Raw genomic sequence first — 25,993 nt, forward strand, 5'->3', positions numbered from 1 at the left:
TCCTTATTATCGACAGCACTTACCCCGCGAAGTTGTTGCAAGGACTGAGTAACACTATGCATATGAAGCTCTTAGCCTACTACTTGATACAAGGTAAATATTCAATATATGTTAAGTAAAATTAAAATAAACAAAAAATAAATTCATGCTAAGAGACCAGACTTTCACACACAAAAATAGCTAGAGAACAGTTAAAGCTGATATATGGTTAGGTGAAAAAATATGCAGTATATTTTCTGAGGGAATGGAAATAGTCTATATTTTAATCGGGGTGGTAGTTACATGGGTATATAAATTTGTCAAAACTCAGTAAATTCTTCACTCAAAATGTACTTTGTTATTTGTAAATTATATTTCAATACAGTTGATTTTTTAAAATATGAAATATAGACAACATTTGCTATATAAGTAAATGCTCACCAGAGGCTCTAGGGGTCAAACAAGACTTCCAAGAGGAGGTGGGGCTTAAGCTAAACAGTAAAAGATGAGGCCAATGGGCGAAATGTGTTTGGCACGAGTGGAAGAGTGGGGCAAGTCTAACCCGTCTGGAGAAAAGCTAGAATCTGGGGTGTAGCTAGCTTACCAGACAAGAGGGGCCAGAGTCTGAAAGGCCTGGAATGGAGTTAAAAGACTATGAGCTTGACTGTACAGACAATAAAGAACCCCGCTGAGTCTCAAGCAGAGGCATAATATGATGAAGGGTGCTGTCTAGGAAGATTAGTCTTAAAGCTTGAAGTTGGGAAATGGGCGAAATAACCCCTCAAGGTCACTTCCAGCCCTCTGATTCTCTAATTACCTTTATTATGTTCTACATATTGGTTTATTTTACTACACTGCAATTTTAGCTAATGACCATAAATTGTCAAAAATCACATTTAAAAACACACTAAAGAACAGAAGAAATATTAATGCAGACCTTTATCCTCATACTTTTCTAAAAGCAGATAGAACATATTCAAACAGCAACAGAAGAGAATAAATCGTCAGGGCTCAGTAACAATGAAAATTGAAATCTTTTCCATATATATATGTATGTGTGTGTGTGTGTGTGTGTATGTGATGATTTGACATATTTTATTGCCAAGGTCTGCTTTATGAACAGCAGACTTTTTTGCTAACAAAAGTATGTTGTGCTAAAAGTAATAATGCAATATTACCATTAAAGTAATATTAAGCAAAGAAATGAATGATATCCAAAACTGGTTGCTTCATGACTTATTGGGAAAATAATAGATGCCTATTTGAATTATCCAAAGGATTAAGTGCAGATTGCTCTACTAATGAACCAAAAAAAAAAAAAAAAAAACCATATCAACCATTTTTAAAAGGTTTTTTTTTAAACAGAGGACAAGTCAATTTGCCATCCAAAAATATTAACTAATTTCCTTAGCATATAATAGTGACTTGCTGTTAGAACGGTGCCTTTTCCCCTAATTAATCATTATCTAAATCAAATCTTACACGCTCATTAATTTCTTACTAATCAAGATAGGAATACAGATGAAAGAAATGGCTGCATTTGAAACCAATGGGGAAGTGAGAATTGCTGGTAGAAGAAATTGTCTTAGGGAACCCAGATGAAGGTTATTCTTCTATTATTTAGCCTGAAAGAACATGACCTTGCAGAGGGCACACCTGGGTATCACGAGCTCAGACTTTAAATCAAAGATCATGCCTGGGGCCGCCACAGATTCTGCCTCTGTAAAAGGCAGGCCAAAAATGTCGCTACCACACTGGAGTACTGGGAGTTTAAAGCAACCCTGGAGATAAGCCATTCTCTAAGCCTGAGAATTAAAGAACGAATTACCTTTATCTCTACTGCCAACTGTCAATTAATTGCGTATCATTTCATGCCCAGTAAAGGCTGAATCCCTTGATTGCTACACTCTCCCACAAAGAGGTTCTTTCTGGACCACATTGCCAACCAGCCATCAACATGTGCTCTGGGAATACAAATTCACTGATTACATGCAGCCTGCCAAAGTGGTGAACAATTCATTCATCCAACATTCACTGAATGCCTACTCTGAGCTAGGGTCTCTGCCCAACTCAAGGAATACAATAATGAACAGGGCATAGTCTCTGCCCTGGAGTTCATAGACTGGTCCAGGAAATGGACTCCCAAACTAACAGGAAACCTCTAGATCACTCAGGACATCTCATTCACCTTTTCCCCCTATAGCCAACTGTCACTGGTTATAGCTAAGTCGTCTCCAACTCTTGCAACCCCATGAATGGTAGCCCGCCAGGCTCCTCTGTCCATGGGATTTTCCAGGCAAGAATACCGGAGTGGGTTGCCATTTCCTTCTCCAGGGAATCTTCCTGACCCAGGAATTGAATCCGGGTCTCCTGCATTGCAGCCAGGTTCTTTCCCAATTGAGCTACAAGGGAAGCCCGCTCCTACTGATTCTGCTTTTTAAAAAATCCCTCATCATTCCCCTTCTTTCCATCTCTGCCTCATCTCCTCACCTCTTTTCACTTGGAAAACTATTACAGCCCCCAAACTGGCCTTCCTGCCTCTACACGCTCTTCCATCTAAGCCCTAGAGAGATGTTGCTAACATATACATCTACATCCTTCTCCTTCTTAAAACAGAGCAAGTGCTCAGGGGTGTGAAAGGGGTGGCATACTCAGGCATTGCCCAGCAAACTGGTAAGGCTAGAGGCAAAAGTGAGCTGGTGCAAAGTGGCTGGGGCCAGATGAGGAGGAGTGATATGAGCCCTGCCACAAGATGATTCCTAGTTATCTTTGGCTACTTTTTGTTTTGTTGTCTTTTTAAATACTTTTTCCAGCTTTACTGAGGTATCACTGACTCTGAGTTATCTTTGGATTGGATTCTCACAGGAAAGAGTGTTCGTGGAAGCAGAGATGTCCTCCATCCTCCACAAGCTGTCTACCCTTTGAATTCCCTCAGCACTCCACATCCTTTACACAGACACTTCTCACACTGTGTAACTTGCATCATGGTTATATTTGCATGCCTTATCTTTGCTAGATTTAAGTTCCTTAACTGACTCATCTTTGTATCTCAAGGGGCTCACTGAGGTTTGGGCTTCACGCCCTCCCCTTTGACTTGGAACCAATGCCAGAACGTCAAGAGAGTTCACTTTTAAAGGAACTAGGTCAGACCAATTGATGCTACTAGAGCAACTTGTGGAGAAGGCAATGGCACCCCACTCCAGGACTCTTGCCTGGAAAATCCCATGGACGGAGAGCCTGGTGGGCTGCAGTCCATGGGGTCGCTAAGAGTCGGACACGACTGAGTGACTTCACTTTCACTTTTCACTTTCATGCCTTGGAGAAGGAAATGGCAACCCACTCCAGTGTTCTTGCCTGGAGAATCCCAGGGACAGGGGAGCCTGGTGGGCTGCCGTCTATGGGGTCGCACAGAGTCGGACACAACTGAAGTGACTTAGCAGCAGCAGCAGCAGCAGCAGAGCAACTTGTAGAACAGAATTCCAGAGAAAATGAAGAGTGCTCAGGGCCCAAAATGGAGATCTCTCTCTCCTCCTCTTTTCCCCTCTTCTCTTCCCTGCACCCTCCTCCCACCCACCTATATTACTTCAACAGGGGAAAACCCTAATAAAAACAAAATAGGGGTGGAGGATATACCAATTGGGATAAAGAATCTTTAGAAATCTGCCAGAAGAACTAAACCAAGGCAATTTTCCTGTCTCCCCAAGTCGCTCTTTCACTAATTGCTATTCTACTCAGATAAGTAGCAGAGAGCCCATATTTTAGGAGATGTATAATTTTTATTTTTCAGATACAATCTTCAAACATGTAGACCTGAAGCATAGCTGAGAATTTCAACAACCTAGGCCCAATCTAAGTGCTAGGCCATTCCCCCTGTGTATGAAATCACACTGGGGCAGGGGAGAAGAAAGAACCCTCTGTATCATGACTAAAGTGTTATTATAACTCAACCAAAACCTTTTCAAATCTGGGCCTCACTAGATGACTGCATAGATAATTTCCGGTCTGAGAGTCTAAGTTTCCAACTATAGGTTAATCGATAATCACTGAGCCCATTCTAGATTAAGAATTGTTGTTTAGTCACTCAGTCGTGTCCAACTCTTTGCAACTCCATGGACTGTATCCCACCAGGCTCCTCTGTCCATGGAATTCTCCAGGCAAGAATACTGGAGTGGGCTGCCATTCCCTTCTCCGGGGGATCCTCCCGACCCAGGGATTGAACCTATGTCTCCTGAAGCTCCTGCATTGCAGGCAGATTCTTTACCACTGAGCCACCAGGGAAGATCAAGACTCAGTATACCTAACCCTGAAAAAGCAACCTTTTGCTTCACAGATGTCTCTGGTTTGTAAAATCCCTGTACCTGATGTTTCTGCAAACCACAAAAACTAGACTGAAAACACACCAACCACCCTGACCCTACAGATCCCCTGAAAAGGATCTGAAAGGTTTTTCAAGTGGTTAATAAGCAATAGTTGCCTTCTTATGGCTAAAGTGTTTAGAAAAAGATATATTTTTATGAGAAAAATCCAACCCAATAAGGCCAAGAGTTAAGACACCAAGTCCATGCTGAATAATAATATGGTAGCCTACTCTGTTTCAGAACTCTTCTTCTGATCCAGCATGACTAGGTAAGTCATTTCACTCCCATTTAGAAAGTGGGTTAACAGCAGTTGAACCTACATCCCCTTCAGGAAACACACTGAAATGTTACAACCAAATTTAAGCTTCCCTAGAACAAGCTACCCTTAGAGTAGAAAGCTCTGGTAAATTGGTATGATTCAAGAGGCCCTGAAAGTTCTCTTCTATAGTAGATTGACTGGTACCCCTAAAAAGATGATGTCTACCTCCTAACCCCTAGAACCAGTGAATGTGATCTTATTTGGAAAAAGGGGTCTTGAAGATGTGATTAAATTAAAGATCTCGAGATGAGGTCATCCTGGATTAGCTAGGTGGGCCCTAAATCCAATGACAAGTCCTTATGAACAACACACATACAGAGGAGATACAGGAAGAACAGAAGGCCATGTGAAGACAGAGGCAGGGACTGGACTGATGCAGCCAGAAGCCAAGGAAGGCTTGGAGCCAAAAGAAGCTGGAAGAGGCCAGGGAGGATTCTCTTACAGCCTATGGAGGGAATTCAGCTGATACTTTGAGTTTGTACTTATGGCCTCCAGAACTATGAGATAATAAACTCACTTGTTATAAGCCACAAAATTTGAGGTAATTTATTATGACAGCCCAAGGAAACTAGTACACCCTCCTCTCTACCACCTATAAGTATCTACCTATGTGTGTGTGGCCAGTTGCTCAGTCGTGTCTGACTTTTTGCAACGCCCTGAACCATAGCCCGCCAGGCTCCTCTGTCCATGGGATTTCCCAGGCAAGAATACTGGAGTTGGTTGCCATTTCCTTCTCCAGTGGATCTTCCCGACCCAGAGATCAAACCTGCATCTCCTGCATTGCAGGTGGTTTCTTTACCCACTGAGCCATCTGGGAAGTCCCCAAGTATCTGCCTAGTAATGTCTCAATGTTCCATCATGAATGAGTTACTACTTTGATTAACAGTTTCATCAGGTGTTGTCTTAAAGTGCAACATTTCTTGAGTAATTAATTCTCTTACTCCAAATCTAAAGAGTTTATGTGGGAGCTTCCTTCAGCACAGGAAAGAGGGGGTGGGAGTTAACCCAGAACACCTGGACAGTCAAAGTGAAAGTTTTAAAAAAGATCAAAAGGGACAAAAAAAACAAATTTTATTTATGTTCAGCCTTGAGGAAGTCCTACTGACAAAGCCCAAATGTCACTTTAACAGCATTAGTCCCAAGCCATAAAACAGACGTCTTGCAGAAGCAAAAAACAATATTATTGCCTTAGTCCTTGGCTTATATTACAGAAAAGTTGTTAGAAGGGTGCTCAGACTAATCCAAATGCCTCATTCTCAGTGCTCAAATGTGTTTGTTATCTTTTTAAAGTATTTATTTATTTAGCCAAATACCAGGTCTTCGTTATACCACTCAGCATCCTCAATCTTCATTGCAGCGTGTGGGCTCTTTAGTTGGTGAGTGTGGGATGTAGGTACCTGACCAGGGATTGAACCTGGGCGCCCTGTATGGGGAGTGCAGAGTCTTAGCCACTGGACCTCCAGGGAAATCCCTGTTTGTTTTCTTAAGTCTGATAAATTAGATGTATTTCATATCCATGAAAAAAGAGTTTTAAGCTATTAGCAACCGAACAACCACAAAGAGAGCTGGCATATCCCATTGTCTTTCTTCACATTATAGGTGCCCTAGTCTTCCAGCACTTCTGGAGATGCTGTTTAACCAGCTCCCAAGCAAATCTTTCTGATGCCCAATTGCCCTTACTGTTAAGATGCTTCTCCCAGCTCTAATGGCTAACCTAAATTTCAGTTTCAAGCCATTGCACCTTGTAATTACTTTCTCAGCCACTGTAAATAATCTGTGCCCTCTATTTTATCTTTCCCCTTTCCCTATGATAGGAACCTGTGGAAAAGGGAGCCGGGTGCCTTGTTAGTACAACAGACACATTGCACCTGAGCAAAATGCAACCAAAAGAAAATCAAACCCTCACTCTTGATCCCTTAGTGAGAAGCAACGTTATTGATCTTTTCCTTTTTCCTATCCTTCAGCTGATCTGAGTGTCTACACTGACATGCTCTAGTGCTGTGGCATTTATGCCATCTTGGGGAATAGCTGTGTAAATGCTCCAGTAATTTTATACATCTTCAGCATACTGTTGTGTTAGAACTTTAGTATCTGAAGGACTGGGAAGGACACATTTTCCTCCTCCCCCTCCTCCTCCCCCGACTCTCATGTAATATGAATCAAAATCTTCACTAATTGGCCCTCCTCTTGTGTGTTACTGAAGTCTAGACTTGGTGGCAACCCCTTCTGTGGAAGAGATTTAATGAAGGTGAAAGTGCATGGGAGAGGAGTTGGCGAGCAAATCAGCTATAAGAAACTTGGAGACATGAGTTTGGAGTAAGCTGAGATTGGAAACTAAAGAATATTGTTTCAAACACACACATACACGTTGGTGAATTCACTTTGCCCTGAACTAAATGTTTCCAAAAACTGAGGAAATTTTAAGTTATTACTGCAACACATAAAAGATGGTTCCGTGATGCTCAGTAGTGACTTTTTTCCTCCTTGCTTTCTTCAGGAGCTACTAAAAACAAAAATAAATTACCCAAACAGGTGATTTGGGGATTGGCCTTCTCATTCCAGGATTTCACTGAAAAACTCAAAAATTGCTAATAGTAACTTCATTCTCCTGTCTGGCTAAGGATGATTCAGATACAGAGCTCTCTAGAGCCCAGTGTGGGCTCCGAGAGGCAGTGCCAGGAGGGCTCCAGATCAAGCTGAACGAACTAAGCCTGGATCTAGGACCTCCCTGTGAACTGCTAGTCTTATATGACCTGCCTTCAGAAAGCCACCAGCTCTTGAGACCACAGTAATTTGATTCAGGAATATCTGCCCCATTTAATTTTTACTTTCTTAAAAGAAAGAACTGAAATAAAGTAGAAACAATATGGGAACTATGGGGCCAATTCTCCCCAAACCACGCTGACCCTGCATGTATATCTAAAAAGTATAGGTGCTCAAGGTAGCTGATGCTACAGACAACTAGGGCAGTGATGGAAACCATTTGATGCAATCACTGAGGCAGATCAACCCAGAGATGATAACCTTCACTGAACAGGAAAATCAAATGCCCATGACCCCTGTCTGCTGAGCTACATTTGGGATGCAGCATTCCCACAGATTCAAGCCTTTGCTCTTCCCATGCCCTCCTCCTTACCCTCAACAGATACAGAGACCCCTCCAAGCCTGGTCCTCATCTGTCTCCATGTCTGCCTCCCCCATCAAGAACAGAGAGTAGAGTTGTTGTTGTTTTACTTCAAACCCCTAGTATCTAACATATACTGGATTCTCAAAACTGGTTTCAAAAATAATCCCCAGAAATGCTGAGCCCATCACAAGAGTAGTGATTAGGAACATGGCTCTTAAACCAGCCTAAGTAGATTTAATTCATTTTGTGGTTATTCAAACTTGGACAAGTCACTAAACCTCTGTAAGCCTCTGTTTCCTTATCTGTAAAATGGGAGAAATCATACCCACCTGGTAGTTCTATTGTAAAGATTAAATGGGATGTTGCCCATAAAGGGTTTAGCACAGCGCCTGGCTCAATAAATGTTAATGATTATTAGCACCGCCCCCAGCACAGGTGCTCAATAAAAACTTGTTGAATTGAAGTCACACCAGTGGGAATGAATAGCAGATGTGAAGGCAGCCTGAGCTCTTTTTTTTTTTTAAGGTTTTTCCTCACCTCACTATGCACTAGATGACCTGTGAGAATTTTTCTTTTTCTTTCATTTTTTTTTCCTTTCTTTTCTTTTTTTCGAGAAATGGAATAGAATAGGGATAGTTAGGCTCCAGTTTTGCTGATCTTCAGTTTTTCATTCAGGGCAGAAAACCAAGTCTGGCAAAGTCAGGCAGATGATTTTCTGAAGAATATGACAAGGCTATTATAAATGCTAAATTAAAGTTGTGTAATGAGCATGAATCTGAATATATTTAAATTTCCTCTAGATCCAGTTATTCCAGCATCATCCTTATATATTTTTTAAGTGTGCTTTTTGCAAATGTGAGGAGATCAAAGCCCTAATAGATAGCAGAATTTCTTCAGGGGTGGGGGTTGGGTTGTAGGTGGGGAGGGGATACACAATTGTCATGAAAATTAACCCCTGAAAATGCACAGGATTTTATTACCCAATGGATGCCGGAGGAGATTACTAGATTTTTAAGGTCTTTGCTATCAAGAGAGCAACCTGCATGCCTGAAATAATTAAGAAGAAGAAACTCAATTATCTAGTAAACTGAAATTTCAAACCACCCTGCTTACCTAAATGAGAAAAGCTGCTTAGACTAAAGCGTCATTACTTCTATTTAGACAAGCCTTAGCAAAGATATACAAGGAGCTAAAGAATGGGACCCCACATTCTTCCCTAAGCCACAACAATGCCTGTTTATGTAAATAGGATTTTCAATAACGGAACGGAATCTGAAAAAAAATGTTTTCATTATTGTCTCTGAAAAAATGCAAATGCGGAAGATGAAAGTCAAGGGGCTTTCACTATGATGGGCACTGAATCCCCTAAAATATTTATCCTATGCGAGTCTGAGCCTGGATTCCAAGTGGATCTAAGAAACAAGCCATGACTCTTTTCTCCTTAAAAAGGTCTGAGTACAATATGAAGAATCACAAAGGGTTCTGTGACTCTGTGGCAAGTTGAGTGTGTATTTATTCAAAAACTCCATTTCGAAAAGGAAGAAAAGTAGTAGTAGAGATCTATTTACCTTTATCTGGCAGCCCCTTCCAAAATTGGGGCCAAAATATAAATACCCTTGCCTCCATCATCATCACCACCTGACAATCAAACACTCCTGCCGCATGACCATAACAACTTCCAGGCACAAACTAAAAGCTCATTAAAGACTATATGAAGGCTATTTATAGAAGAACTAAACAAAGAAGGAAAGGACTACTAGCAAAATTAATTAGACTGTTCATGCTTTTGACAACTATTAACTATTTGTTTGAACTCAAGTGTCCAGCTCCTTTACTGACAGGTATTGATGACTATAGCGATGCCATATATCCAGAGTTTTTAACTGACCTTGTGGTTTTTTTTTGGTTCAAGAACTCTGGTTTTGACCTATACTCTGTATATCAGCCTTCCTGTTGCTGTTTAGGCAGCTGATAAGAGGCAGAAATCCTTCTTGCTCATTAGGCCATTAGCTGCTGTTAAGCAAAGGGCTCAGGGAGGGGGGTGTTCAGTGGCCCAAAGGAATGTGTCAAACTCCACATATAAAGCCAGCCCCGATTTGGGGTTAAGAATTTAACCTTAAAAGGTTGACAAGTCATAAATTTGCCTGAGGTTCATATATATGTGTGACTTTCACAGTTTATATTTCCTCGCCAGGACTCAAAGTCAAAACATGCCCCTGATTAATGAATGGTACTAATTGTTATTCCGGACTTGAGAGCATTAGTCTTTATCCAAAATATTTTCTTAAAAAACATACAATCTCATGCTTAAAACTCTTCTGGCTTAGGGGAGTTTGGATAACTGGTCAGGAAAAAAAAAATAGGAAGAGGAGCCTAATGTTATCTGTTACTTGGTGCTACCATTTTGGTAGTCAAGATTGACTGAAAAGCTTCCATTTCACTGTGTCCATCAAGCAAAGTGCAAAGGAATGTCTTCCAAATCTAAACATGTGAGATAAAGCAACCATCTGTGAGTCCACACAAAAACTGAGCTGGGGCCCGGGGTGGTGAGGAGGTTGGGGGGAGGGCTAAAGTATCTTTAAGCACATTTTGTCTAACTTATCTTGTTAAATATTTATACATAACTGCATAACCTAACAACCTTGGCCAGGCTTGGAAGAGATAATAGATATAGGACAAACCCAAGATCCCCAAAGTGTAAACACACAGAAAAAAAAATACCACAGAATACTCCAATTGGAATACACTCTGTAACCTGCAGTCAAACTTGAAACTAGGCCACTAAAATCCTACAAATGAAACAATGTCCTGAAATGTGATCCCTTCGGCACGGAAAAGCAGACTAGTTTGGTTAGCCTACAAGGTAGGTAGCAGTTCTACCCCATGTTAGCAGTGTTTCAAAGGGGCTCCCTTAACCCAAGAAAAAGGAAAGGCATTCCGTGTAAGAAAAGAGATTTTGAAGAACAGAGATGCAATTTGCATTCATTGAGAATTATGACAAAGTAAGAGTGAATGTAAACTATATTGCAACGATCAGAGGTATTCAAGTCAGATATATTTAGCCTTGTTCTATCTGTACAAGAAGCCTCTTAACTACTCAGAGTTCTTAGAAAGTGGAGTGTAAATTCATCAGTGCACATTTTAGACCTCTTCATTTCCAAACTAAGGAAGTGAATTTCACAACATCCCAAGAGAAGTAACCAGGTGCCCCAACCCAATATGTGGGCAGAAATGCAAAGCCTGTTTTCTCTCCAGAATCGCTGAGGGCAAGCGGATGTGGATGAGGCAGAGGAAGACAGGGGGAAAGAGGGGAAAAAGGGAACTCAGAAGCAAGAGGAAAAGGAAACGCCACTTTAAAAATAGTGAGGGAAATACAAAGCATTCCACTCATCTTTTTAAGAGAACAAGAAACACAAAAGCATTCAATAAATATAGCAAACCATAAAACACCTTCTGTTCTAAACTATCACCACTTGAAAGAGTGTGCGGGTGGGAAAGAGGAAGGCGAAAAAGGAAGACAAAAGCACACAGAACGCTCACTCTTCCCCTTACTGTGGGTGTCAGAGGAGCTTGGGCTGCTTATCACTCCTCTATGGAACACTCCGGAGCTTTGGGGAATTTGTTAGTTGGTAAAACATCATGCGGCCACCAAGACCTCACTTGAAAATAAAACTGAATATTGTTGAGGGGTGGGGAAAGACTCTGAATAACTGAATAAATGTTGATTCCAACATCACCTTCAGGCATTGTGAATGAGGCAACCTCACTCTCTCAAAGAACAGAAAGGCAATCTGACAGCTTTTGAAGGCCAAAAGAACCTTCAGGCGACTTTATTAAATTGACCCACAGCACTGAAGTTTCAAAGGCAAGAAATGACTTGGGTTTTAGAAATTAACACTTGTATAAAATCTTCAGAATTCCGTGGGGGAAAATAAACCTTATTTCAGAAATAGACTTTGAAGTTTGAAAACAAAACAGAAAATCTGTTTCTGAAAACAGAAGGGACTATTTGAAACACTGAGCACAGTTCTGTGGCTCTTTGAAACTCCTCACAGGCTCCACTCTGACTTCTGGAGATGGCCAGAGAAGACACACCACAGAATACAGCAAAAGAGAACGTGGGGAACATTACTTCCCTAGCGCATGTGCATGCTCGGTAGCGTCTGACTCTGCAACCCTGTGGATTGCAGCCCACAAGGCTCCTCTGTCCTGGGATTTCCCAGGCAAGAGTACTGGAGTGGGTTGCTATTTCCTCCTCCAGGGCATTTTCCTGACCCAGCGATGGAACCTGTGTCTCCTGCATTGGCAGGCAGATTCTTTACCACCGCGCCACCTGGGAAGCTCTAGATTCTCCAGGCAAGAAGACTGGTGTGGGTTGCCATTCCCTTCTCCAGAGGATCTTCCCGACTCAGGGGTCAAACGCAGGTCTCCTGAATTGCAAACAGATTCTTATGAACTACAGGGAAGGTCCTAGTTCCCTAGAGTAAGAGCAAAATGATCACAAGAGATACTGCCTCTGGCCACGTTAAATTAAGCCAAGGCCTAGACAATAGAGGAGCAAAGACTATTTTCCAAACCAGTCGTAGTTATTAGCAAATGAGCAAAGATCCTGTAGGCTCTCTCTAGCCTACCCCTTCTCACTTTCTTACACCCCTACATTCTCTCCCTCTCCCCTCGACACAACGAATCTCTCTCTCCTTCCCCCTCCTCCCACCCTCCTTTCCACCCACACCCCACGCTCCCACATCAGTGAATCAACAGCTGAAGCGGGGCACAAACTTGAGAAGTCAAAAGAACAATGATCTATTATATGCAAGACCCTCTCTTAAGTGCTCCAAGGTTCTTACCCTCAAGGAGTTTATATATGCATACAAGTAACCTGGGGGGAATCCTGTTTAAAAAAATAGAAATACGGTTTCAGTAGATCTAGGGTGGCAGCTGAGATTCTGCTTTTTTCTTTCTGTTTTGAAACCCAGATTCTACATTTTCTTACAAGCTCCCAGATGCTGCTGATGCTGCTGGTCCAAGGGCCACACTTTAATGAGCAAGGATCTAATAAGAAACAAGTATATAAATAATTTACAAGAGCAAAGAAGAACCAAAGCCATAGAAGTTCATTGATCACAGGGTTCAAAGGGACAATCACATCTAGTCTTGGTTAATCATAAAGTGATTCATGAAGAACATAACATTTCACTGACACCTTGAAAAATGGGTAAGACGGCCACAGGCACCAGAGAGAGGAAGACAGTCAGGTGGTCTATAAGTAAAGGCTTGAAGGCAGACAACTACAGGATCCTCTCAGTAGTGAGTTAGCAGCCTGTTATGCTTAAACAGAGGGCACACATGTCAACAGGATAAGAGTGAGAGGCAAGATGGAGGCAGACTTGCAGGACTCAGACATCTGATTTGGATGTGAGATGTATAAAAAGAGAAGTCAAAGATGATTTCAAGGTTTCAAGTTGGGTACCATGCAGAGATGCTATCACCAGAAATAAGAATGTTGGAGAGAGGCAGTTTGTGCAGATAGAAAAAGAAAATGATGGACTAATTTTTTACTGTGTTGAAAGTAAAGCACTGGCAGGACTTCTGGATGGAGATATCCAACAGGCAACTGGGAAATACTGAACTGGACAGCAAGGAAGAGGTCAGGTTGGAAAAAGACGGGGGAGTCATTCAAGCAGTGAAGATAATGAAGTCATGGGAATGGTTGTGGGAATGAACAAAGAGAACAGAAAGGGCAAAGGACAAACCCAACTGGAACACTTGTGTCTAATGAAGGGTGGGAGGAAGAGCATAAACAGGCAAAGAGACTCTGTTTTACAATTAGGAGGGGAAGCCAGAGTGTACAGTATCACAAAAGTCAAAGGAGGGTGGGAATTTAGGACAAAAAGTTTATATCCATCCAGACCATATTCTTCCCCTCATAATACAGTGTGAATACTGGAAAGAACATGAGCTATGGAGTGAGACTAATCTGGATGTAAATCCTGGCTCCACTACTTAAACAACCTTGGGGAAAGGAAACTTCCGGGCCTCAGTTTCTTCGTCTGTAAAATGGAGATGACATCACCTACCTTTTAACTTTGCTGTGTAGATTACATGAGAGATTAAACATAAAACAAGTGACATCCAGTAGGCACTCAGTGAATTGTAGTCTCCATGCTCTTCTCTTGTGCCCTTTCAAACTAGGCCATCAAACAAAGTAGACTCAAAAAATCTACTGAAGAACAAGGAGTTTCAAGCTTACGTTGAATGAAAATGGTAACCTCAGCAACAGAGAAATTAAAGAAACCATTTTGCAGGAGAAACAGAAAAGTATACAACCCTTTCCCCACCACCAACCAAAAAAATTCCCATCTCCATAGACACTTGGGGGGAGGTTCAGGAGGGAAGGGAAATACGTATGCTTGTGGCTGATTCATGTTGTTATATGGCAGAAGCCAGCACAATATTGTGAAGCAATTATCCTCCAATTAAAAATAAAGAAAAAAGGAAAAGACCAGCCCAATTACATAAGTATTCCTAGTATTTGCCTGGAACCATATGTTTCAAAGACTCATCAGCAGGGCCCAGTCTAAAATGGAATAGAGACCAGAGCTCCAAAGCTACACACAGTTAGAGCTTTCTTTCTCTCCAAAGCAGGAGAGCCAGAGGGACCTCCATGTTGGAACCAAGCAGATCTGTGGAAGTCAGAACCTGCTGACACTTTACGAGTGGCTGCATTGTTTGCACATAAGATATATAAAAACAAGGCTTTACCAATGTAAATGTAAGGTGTGACTGTGAAAGACCACCCACCGCTAAGAGTTAACAACAACTTTCAAACAGTTTAAATGACATACATAATTATTAATTATTGCTATCAAAAATAATAGAAGTCTGATCCGTTGCTTCTAATGTATTTTTCTACATAGAAGTCTGTGTGTGTGTATGTTGGAGGACATTATCTTTTTTGCAAAAGTCTTGCACTATGACAACATATACTCATACTTTTAATCAAGAGAGTTCTTAAAGTCTTTGGCTGTTTTTTTTTTCCCCTGAAAAATCACCAGATGTTGGCAAAACACACTTTAAGACATGTCACATGAAAAAGCCTGGAAAATATCATCCACACCCATGAGCTCCAACTTGAGCCTATATGCTAATGATTCGCAATCCTGCTTCTCTGGTACTCCAGAAGAGTATATACACTCTTTCCCCATGATCTCATCTATCTATCCCCAGTATTAAGTTACCATCTACATGCTGATAACGTCCAAATAGATACCTCCAGCCCTGACTGCTCTCTCTTCTATGGTCCAAAACACCTCAACTACCTACCAGGCATTTCTGCCCCAATGATCAAAGGACCCCTCAGACACAACCTGTTCAAAATCAAACTCATTATTTTACCCCTCAAAAACATGTTCCTCCTATGTTTCACTCATTCATTCAGCAAATATTTACTGAGCACCTATTATCTGCTGTGGCCCCACCACCCAGCAAAACTAGAAGTTCTAGACTCTCCCTTCTATCCTCGTAACCAGTCAACAAGTCATGTCTATTCTACTTCCTATATTCTCTCAACTTGATCTTTTATTCTATTTACTGCCCTGCCTTTTCACCTGCATTATTAAAACTCTCTGCCACCACCCACTCTCCAGTTATCCTCCATACTGAATAGTGTTTCCTCTCTTAAAATGTTTTCATGGCTCCTCATCATCCTTGGATACAGTTCATCAAAACCCCTTAGCATTTCCTACCTACTTCTCTTGTTCATCTTTCCTCTACTTTCCCCACATCTGCACTCCAAACAATCCAAGCTAGTCCAATACAACAAATGTCTCATTTTGTCTAGTAACTCTGTACCTTTGCAAATACCTTTACAGGACAGCCCACTTAAGGCAACTGGTTACCCTCTTCCATAATTCAACAGCAACCAGATCCCCACAGGGAACTCAGCTCATCAAGCTGCCTTGACACCATAGTTTTCCTTACTGACTCCCTCCCTATGCAGTGGTTTTATCTTATTCATCAGCTCCTAGCTCAGTACCTGGCATAGAATCAGTGCTCAATAAATGTAGGTTGAAGAATGAATGAAAAACTTGTAATATTTATTCCGAGATAGCATACAAAGTTCATTATTAATAGGTTCATTTTCTGAGAATTTCCATCTGTCTTTCAAAATAGTCAAATGTGGTTCCCCAATAAAATCACTCTATGAAACCTAACTTGAAAACTATCTCTTGGGCCATAGTCTCATTTCCAGGGAGCTCAACATGCAATCGAGCCAGCGCTAGATGTAGTTCTCCAAACTGAGCCAAATTCACAGTATGGGTTAACCATCACAACTTGAACAAGGATCATATCTCTGTACTTAGGGAAATGATGGAACTCAATAAATGAGCAGTAGCTCTGTATCAGTGACAATTAGGTCTGCAACACTTTGGGGTGAATCCAACTGAAAATGGTTTATTCAGGTGCTAAAAAGCTGTACCCCCTTAGTTCTTCCCAGTGTAGGTTAGGCTTATTCTCTGGATTATTAAGGGTGGACAGTTATAGGGATATTTTACATGTGTGTATGTACAAGTATACACATATGTATGGGGGCTGTTGGAACCAAGCAGATCTGTGGAACTCAGAACCTGCAGACACTTTATGAGTGGTTGCATTGTTTGTACATAAGATATAAAAGCAAAGCTTTCATGACACAAATGTAAGGTATGATTGTGAAAGACCACCCACTGCAAAGAGTAGCAACTCACAACTTTCAAACAGTTTAAATAACACATAATTATTAATTGTTGCTATCAAAATAACAGAAACATATATTTATACATATATAATCTATTAATATATACATAAAACATATACAAATACCACATTCAGATAAAGCTGCAGCTAAAATCTCTCTACTTGTCAAACTTCAGTTTTTAAAGAGGGGCAAAAAGGCTCCCAGGGTCACAAAGAATAGAAAAATATGCTTCAACTTCACCACCCCCTCTTCCTCAGTCTCTGCTACAAATCAATTTAGAAAATGATGCATTCAGAGAATCAGTGTTTCTCTAGGTACATAGCATCCTGAGGGCTTCCTGGGTGGCGCTAGTGGTAAAGAACCCACCTGCCAATGGAGGAGACTTAAGAGACTTGGGTTCGATCCCTGGGTCATGAAGATCCCCTGGAAGAGGGCATGGCAACCCACTCCAGAATTCTTGCCTGGAGAATCCCATGGACAGGGGAGCCTGGTGGGCTACTGTCCATGGGGTCGCACAGAGTCAAACATGGCTGAGAGACTTAGCACACGTGGCATCCTAGGATGTCATCTGACAGCGACAAAGTCCTCCAAACTAGGTCTTTATGTGTTTATTCTTACATTCATTTCAACTTTTAATAATAACTCTGTACAAGGCACTCTGCTCACCACTCTAGAGGATACTGTGACAATCAAACATGACTCCTACATTCAATGAGCACAGGGTCTGTCAGAGGCTATGAATAAACAATGAACTTCAAAATCATGGATACTAAGTAAGAAGTCCAAATAAGGTAATTTTGGGAGCCGAATGTAATCGGGGCATACCTCTGTATTGTCTCTGCACACGTGTTAATTCCCATGTTCAAATGTTTCCCCATCCTTTTTAGTCCATTACGTGTGAGTTCACTTTTTGATACATACCAGAGGGAGGGCTTTTTACCTCCTCCCTGTATCTGTCACCCTAACTTTTCCTGGCTCCACCATGTTTCCCTCAGCTTCAATCATCCAAACCAAAATTTGACAAAGAGCAATGGAGAATCCCAGGATGCCATGATACGCACTGGAAGTACCAGTATGCAGAGTTTGGGAGACAGAGAACAGAATCACAATTAAGAAGGAAACTATTCAAATCTAATATTATTTTTAAACAATCATAATCTTTTTCTCTTTTCCCCTCTATACTACTTGGGCCTGTATCTGCAAGAACATCGCCAGCCAACTTTAAAAGGATGCCCTAATGCATACAGAAATTAAGAGGACTTTCATAAGGCCCTTTATACTACTTCAATAAAATTCCCATGGCTGAAAATCCACTTTGAATTATGTCCTCTTAGATGTACATTTATGAAGCTTGATGTTTAAGTAAGATGCAGCAAACACTGAAGAAAAACTGATATACATTTAGTATATGTTTCTGTAACTGACACCAGTTGCATTATTTTCACACTACATACTACAGATCTGTAGAGTGAAGTTAAATGTATGCATTTATGTAATATGCATTTATGTACATGTAGACATATTAAATTTATTTTTAACTACTTAAAATAACCTTGTAAACAAGTACAAACTACTTACCTCTTGTAAGTCTTGGCTATCCTACTTTTTCCAGGGAGTTATAGTACAGCCAAATGCATTAAATCAATGTCCTTTATCACTTACCTATAGGCAACAAATGGATTTTTGACCTGAAAAAGTAGTTCCTTTTTTAGAAATTTTAGTATTTTAGTAAAAATGAATCAACTACTTAAATAATGGTTTTATGGAAATTTTATGGTTACAATACATTTATAATTCCATTTATTTATTTAACCCACAAATTGTATTGAGTACCTGTTATTTGTACTATGCACTATGCTAGGTACTGGGGATACAAAGATAAAACACAGCCGCTATAACCCTAAGAAAATCACAATCTAGTAAGGAGATTTAAATTATTACAAACACATACCTTAAAGATACCATAATCAAGATTTCTAATTTTCCAGTAATAAATTTATATTCAAAAGGCAGATTCAAAAAAGCCAATTAAAATTCTACAGTTTTGCTGAAATTATAAGAAATAAATGCATGCTTCATTGTGTAAATTTTGAAAAATACTGAAAACTCAAAATTTCCACTTCTGAGAAATGTACATCTTTCAACTTTCAGGTGAATGGTTGGAATCCAGTGGGTGGAGCTTTCATTTACAATCGCTTTAACTTCTCTGTCCCTTTTTACTGCCACTTTCGCTTGTATTTTATCTGTCTTCCTATCAATTATTTATCAATATAAGCCTATTAAGTATACTTCAAAGAGCTTAGTAGATTTACTAATCTAGCATATAAATGCAATTTCAGCTACTAGACGTAATTAACTGTTCAGAACACTAGCAACACATTTTGGTCCTAACATTGACTCCTTTTTATTCATGAGAAAAAAATACAAACTCTCAAATAAGGCTGTAACATGGAAATGCGTTCTCTGTTAATCAATCTGGATTCATTTTTATTTAAAAATGGCAAACAAGTATTTTTAATAATTAGCACTTGGATAATTAATATTCAACTGGCCTAATCTGAAGAAGAGAAGTAAATCTTTACATTGTCTGTTCAACAGGCATTCAAGTAAGACTATAACGTTCGAGTGAGCGTTTTCCACTCACACACAGCATTTCAAAAGGCACGTTTTCTCTGCTGATAATGCTCACCTTCAGGATGCTTTGTGAATCACATTTTTACTGTCATTATGTTTCAGGAGATAAAATCCCATTACTTTATGCTCTTTCTAAAGCCAGTTGGGGGCCCATGACTTGGACTCTTATTTTCTGGTACTCATTTCTTAATGGAGTCCTCGGGATCCTGTTTCAAGCCTGACAACTTGCTAAACATGGGCAGAAGAGGGGAGATTTTTCAGCACACACTTTCCATTCGACCTTAGATTAACAAAAAACACTGAACCCGCTTAGAAGTTCAGCTAGGGCTGATGAGATGCTGGCTCCTGGTGTGATCTCTGGAATTGAGGCTGTGCACAAATTCTGATTCCAGGTTACAGAAACCTGTGAGGTACTTCAACAGGTCCATGCATGTGTTATAGCTCAACTCCCAAATATGGTAATGTCAACATTAGTGAGAAAGGTCTAGCTGACATTAAATCAAAGAGAGTTTGATTTAAGAGATGTCTTACAATTTATGTGCTATAATAATTGTTGATCTTTAATGATACTAAGCCAGTCATAACAATGTTGCTAATTTCAATTTGTTCTCTGAGTACTCAACCTTAATCTCAACCTTAATAAGCCCTGCTTGATGGTTAAGAGTCGCCAGCTAACTGAGGTAAGCCTGAATCAGTCTCCAAAATATATGCAGCTTGAAGTTTGTCCACATACCCCAATATGTCTCATAAAAATTTGGACTTCGACTTTAAGTAAGATGACATATAGCTTAAGAAAGGATTTGAGAGTTTCATCAAAGAATACATAATGATCTAAAAATGCTGCTGCTAAGTCGCTTCAGTCATGTCCGACTCTGTGCGACCCCATAGAGGGCCGCCCACGAGGCTCCCCCGTCCCTGGGATTCTCCAGGCAAGAACACTGGAGTGGGTTGCCATTTCCTTCTCCAGTGTAGGAAAGTGAAAAGTGAAAGTGTATTATCTATTATTTACGAAACATGCTATGGTACTCTTAGCATTGGGCTCCACACTGCATCAAATGCAGTGCTTTCCCTTTAAGGAGCTTATAATCTAAAACATACAAATAACCATATGCAGAAAAAAAGCTAGAGATCAGAGTAAAAGGAAGCATTCACAAAAATGTACAAATTCAGCATGCCAGAACTTTTCAGTTGAGCAATATGATCCCCAGTGAAATTCTTTCCAAATGATGTATCATGTGCACAAGTTATAAGTGATTATCTTCAATTTTCTTAGAAATGAGTAATAAGATACCTCTTAAGACCCATGCTTTTGTATATGCATCAAACACTAGAGTTGGCGTGGTCCTATTGATAGCTGCCATTTAAGGAGAAAACATATTTTCTGTCTTTTCTCGTAGCAGACAAATCCGGACCTCTTTTCTCCTAGGTTGGTAATAAGCAGCCTCTTTCTAGGCTACAGTGAACAGCAAACATTGCAACTCTAAAGATGGAAGCAGCAGAATGCTCAAAAATATTGCATCAAAACATTGGATACAACCTACCAGCCCATAAGAAAAAAACCACATTGCCAAACTGACACCATCTGTGTCATCTAACATCCATCGAAATCTTCTTATGCCTGTATTTCCTAATGCTTACAAACAGAATTTGCTCCAAGAATTAAGAAAACTCTTTTTAAGATGGCGGCCCTATTAAGCGACCTCTCCCTATCTCCCACTTCATCTCTTCAGTTTTTTTTTTTTTTTTTTTCCACTGACCAGGCTGGCTATTGTGACCATTTCAGCTAATTTCCTGAAGGTATTTTCTAGCCCTTTTCACCCTATTTAATCCTACAAGTTTCCTGAGAAGCCTGTTTACTCGTATGCTCCCCCACTAGACTGTGAGTGCCTTGACAAAAGAGACCATGTCTTCTTCCTCTGGGCACCCCCCAACACCTAACAAGAGAGCCTGCCAAGGAGCAGGCAATCTGAGACTCCTTTCAAGCCAAGGTGCCCCACCAATCATCAGCCATCTCCTCAATCAGACTGATGCTTCCCTCTAAGTACATCCCGGTACTGATCATCAGGATTAGCGTAATAAATATATTCAGACCACATCTGAGCAAGTTCGCCAAACTAGTCCAAGTTAGCACATGGTAATACGACTTTTCCAAAGTTTCAACAAATCACCTGCTCACTCAAATGTCTAGTGCAATCTCAGGGGAGAGAAACCCTCCCATGCCTCACTTATTCTGTCTCCCGGCTTTAGCACCACTAACAGCTTCCAACTAATTGGGGAGCCACAGCTGGCAACCCGGATGAGATTGCTAGTTCTCATACTTTAAAACAACAGCAACGAATACCAAACTCTCTCTTTTTTCAAGAATGTTGATTTTTATTTTTATGTTGTTTCATCTATTTTGAGAAACTCCAAGTCGATTTTGGCTCTTCAAGCCTGCCTTTTACCCATACAGGCATTTGGCCTTCTAGATTGGTTCTTGAACTTTCCAAGGCCCTCTAAGGCAAGATTCCTCAATCTTCTGGGAGTTGCAACACTACCACGGTTTGTTTTTCTCATTTCCATCCATTCCCTTCACCACCACCCCCCTCCAAAAGTGGTGTATGGCATTCATAAAGTGAATTACACTTGATTTTTGTTTAGAGGAATTTTTTTTCAGACTTCTGTAACATTCCCTTGAGACAATTGGAAACATCATTGTCTGATTACTAGCTCACTTTCCTTGCCTAAAATTGTATCCATTCTTGATTGCGCCTGTGGGTAGGTTAAGCAAAACAAAATAAACATCTAGACTTATGAGCTCATTGGCTTTTTTCTGAATTTTTCTAAATTAAATAAGGGCAAAAGAGCTGCACTGAAAGTCAGTTATATGGATTTTTCTGCCAAATGCTAACTGTGTGCCTGGTTTCCATCTGTGGTGCTTTCCAAGTTACAAATCCTTAAAAAAAAAAAAAAAAGAGTGGGGTATGAAAAGATCTATGGATTTGGGGGACATGCCATTTAGAATTGCTATCCTGTGTGTTTGAACACTAAAAAAAAAAACGGGAACACAAGATTGTAAGGCTTTAGATCAGCTTTGTGGAAGTCTAGTGTAGTCCTTCAGCACCAATGATTTATTTAGGCTGGCCGATTTCAAATGCTATTTAGTCTCATCCATATTAGCATAAGAAATGTACCTTCTCCAGTCTAACCCAATTCTGCTAATGGTCAAAGTTAGCAGTCAATCCCAAATGCTCCCCCTAAGTGACACAGGACATTCTTGAGGATTTCTCTTTACTGTGACCAAATCTCATTTTATCTGGGACAAAGAAAGCTTTAATGCAGTTAATACAGTGGAGCGGGCAAACTGAACATGGCTTAAAATATAGATAGGGAAAAAAATGTCAAGCGGTCATCATGATGGTTCATAACTATCAAGTACTTTGCAGCTGTTTTTCAATTTCCAACCACTGAATGACAGCAGCAAATCACACATTTATTCATTTTGAAATTATGCACTTGGCATTGTATTTAAGTCCGCCATTATCATCTCTTCTCTGAAATACTGATGAGCTCTTTCCACACACGGACATTAGGATTTTCACCATGCTTTCTGTATCTACAAAGACCGTATTTGCCCAACTAAAGCTTGGGACACATGGTTTTATGCCAGGGGTATTGGAAATCTGCGCCGCCCCTAGAAAATCCAGGCTATATGGTAGCTGTGTGGGTATAATCCACCATATTTGAAGTTTGGCTTTGTTCCAGGGCGAGTCAGAACAGTGCCTGCCATATAGAAGGTCCTCAACAGGGTATATGTTTGTTAAATAGAAGTGAAGTAGAGAACGCTGGGTTTATATGGTAAAGATGCTCGGAACATGATTTTTCCTATAGAGTTTGGGAGATACTTGAGGAAAATGAAAAATCTCCATCACAAGTCCCTGTTCTCTACATGAATATGGCCATCCTTAGGCCAGGAGTAAGGGAACTTGGAAGGAGGGAGCCCAGGCCGAATCTCACACACACGGTGTGTGGGCCCTCCCAATACTTTTATACTGATGCTGCAAAGAGGCAGGCAGCCAGAGATCTGGGGGAGGGCAAGGGAGGGTGAGGGCCTGTTTGAGTCTCTGTAGAGGGGGGTTACTAAATGAGTATCTGTGCATTCCCTCTGGTCTTTTTTCCTCTTTTAAGTACAATCTTTACTCCTTGGCTTCAAATCCGCCCAGTGTGGCCCCAGCCCCAACCTTGGACCCATTCATCTTGTGGGGGCTCATCCTGCGAGGACCAATTTTTACATTACCAACAAAAGCATGTCTCTGGCCTTAGCAATCTAATTACCACGGATGGCACTTCGAGGGGAGAGAGATTCGCCCGCTGTTTCAGCTCTGTGGAACTGATTCATAGGTTGCCCCTTACAGCTCCTGCACACGCCCACGTGTTATGTTATTAACACTTAACAGTGGAAGAGGTAGTTTTACCCTCCCATAGAGCAAAATCCTGCAAAGCAATATTTAACATATGCGCAAATGCATTTCAGTCACCAAAAAGGGTGACCAATCACCTTTGCAACTAAACAGCAGGCTCGCTTGGCTCTTTTCATCCACCTAAAGAAAAGGCTGAGGGCGCGCTGGCTGCCTAGGTAACCTCCCGCTAGTGAACGCTCGCCGGCAGCGCCCACAGGGCGCGCATCGCATTCACTACTTGGCCCAACCAGCAGGCCCGCCTCCCTGACTTGTTGAGAGCCACGAGCCAAGTTTTGGCGAGGGCTGCTCCCTGATCCCTCGGAAGCGCGGGACGCGCGCCTTGGTGGATGCATGGGTGGTGAAGAGACCTCGGAGGCCACAAACGCTTTACGGTTTGTGAATACAACCAGCCGTTTCTTAGAGCGCACCTCTGATAAATTAACCTGTTTGAAGCCGACTCTTCTTGCCTGCATTGTCAGTGTAGCAACTTGTCCTAATTGGATTCTAAGGCAGGCTTTTAGGACTCCAACCGTGGGACAGTCAATCACACAAGGCCATTAATATTCATCTGTTGACAGCGGCAGTGCTCAGGGAAGGTTAAAATATGCCCTTACAACACGATCTGATTGTGCTGAACAAAAGGCAAGCGTTCAGAAACTTTCCTCCACCTAAAATCATCTTCCCTTCAGGGTCCAGCCTGTCAAGAAGGCAGATGAATTTGAGAAGGGGAGGAGTTAAATCATCTTTGGACTCTTGCTCCCCCGGCCAGCAGCATGGTTTTGGAAACGATTTTGCCAGCCTAGAGAAGAGACGCTGTTTTGAAGGGAAAAGGCTCAGTCCTCCTCATTTGGGGGACCCTCCTACTCAAAAGTTTCCCTCCGCGTGTCTTTACCTGTCACTGCGGACTCGGAGATCTGTCCTCAACTTTGCTTGCACTTGGGCCCGCGAGCCTTGGGAACCCAGGCTGCAGAAAGGAGGGCGTGAGGGCAGGTTGGTGAAAGAATGGCTGGAGCCGTGGTCCAGCTGAGGCTGAAATTCTGGCATGTAAGTGTGAGCGAGGGTGGCAAATTCCCGAGGCACCAGCTCGGATGTGCGGCGCCAGTTCGCCGAGGCTAGGAGAACCAACTCCAGCCTTCCCGCCCTGCCCCCCTCCCCAAAAAATGGGCGCCCGCTAGAAGGCCATGCTCGCCGTTTCAACCACTCGCATCTTCGCTGACAGCCCAGCGAGCCTGGGAGATGCGGACACGGTCCACATATACCCTTCTTCTCTTCCTCGGGAGACCTGGCCGGGCTCGAGCGCGGGGACCACTCCCAGGTACTCAGCCGCTGGGCTCACGATCGCGGCCCCGCGGGGCTAGCGCGCTCGGGTTACGGTCACCATGCGCCCCTTGGCTCACCGCTCGGCGCGGGGAATGCGCGAGGGACGACTCCTCACCTGGCACCGGGGTTTCAGGCACCCATTTGAGTCCGGGCTGCAGTCTCTGGAAGAAGGAGCGGACCTGGTGACAGGTGGCGTCCGGCGGCGGCGGCGGGGGCTGCGCCTGTCCCGGGCAGTCCAAGCTGAGCAGCATCGCCACCACCAAGCACGCGGTGCGCACGGTCCCTGCCATCCTGCTTCGCGGGGAGCGAGGAGAGAGTGGGAGAGTGGCAGCGGGGGCGAGAGAGGTCCCAGGACGCGGCAAGCCTGGCAGTGGCCCTAAGGAGCTGGAGACGTGCCGCTACCCAGCCGCTGCAAAAGTTTCCTCGCAGCTACCTGGGCGCTGGGCGAGGGCGGGAACTGCTTGGTGGCTCGGGGCGGGGCGGGGCTGACCGGATTGGGGCGGGGCGAGGAGGGACCGGGCGGGGCGGGGCGAGGCGAACTGCGCGGCCAGGGGGCGGTGGTGGCCGCGTGGCCAGCCTGCGGGCGCGGGGCTGCGGGAACTGCTGGGGTACCGCAGTGTTGGGATCCCGCAGGAGCCGCGCGAGAGGAGGACGCGGAGCGCGTGCGGTGGCTCCTGGCCGCCCAGCCCAGCTGCCGGCTCGCCGCCGCTCTACACAGGGCGCTCTGGCATAACTACTGCAGAGGGGCTGCAGGCTCGGGCGCGCTGATTGGCTTCCCAGCAGCCGTCCCCTCTGACTGGCTCTGAGAGAAGTTCCCCAGCCTCACTCCTCCTTCCCGCCGCTCATTGGCCTACAGCCGAGTGGGCTTTTTCCTTTAGGATTTTTGCAACCTCTCCATCCTTCCTTGGGGTGCGTGGAGGTCCCTGGCCTCGGTACCCACCCCGCCAGCCAGGTCCAGCTCATCTCTGGCCACCAGAGCTTCCCAAGAGGTCTTCCTCCTCCGCACAAAATCCACCTCTTCTTCCTGCTTTCTGAGGGGCTTCCCTCGATTCTTTTTCCCAACGCAGCTCACAAACCTAC

General features: G+C 42.5%; 1 protein-coding gene across 1 annotated transcript in view; it reads right to left on the bottom strand.

The window, feature by feature from the left end:
• GPC3 (glypican 3) overlaps positions 1 to 25,344 on the bottom strand; it is a 463,174-nt gene extending 437,830 nt beyond the window's left edge. Inside the window, exon 1 of the mRNA NM_001035463.2 lies at positions 25,029 to 25,344. Coding sequence (NP_001030540.1) covers positions 25,029 to 25,203 — 175 coding nt within the window. The 5' untranslated portion in view covers positions 25,204 to 25,344. The remainder of the gene's footprint in view (positions 1 to 25,028) is intronic.
• Between the last annotated feature and the right edge of the window lie 649 nt (positions 25,345 to 25,993).

The sequence above is a fragment of the Bos taurus genome, chromosome X (genome assembly GCF_002263795.3).
Source record: "Bos taurus isolate L1 Dominette 01449 registration number 42190680 breed Hereford chromosome X, ARS-UCD2.0, whole genome shotgun sequence".
NCBI lineage: Eukaryota > Metazoa > Chordata > Mammalia > Artiodactyla > Bovidae > Bos > Bos taurus.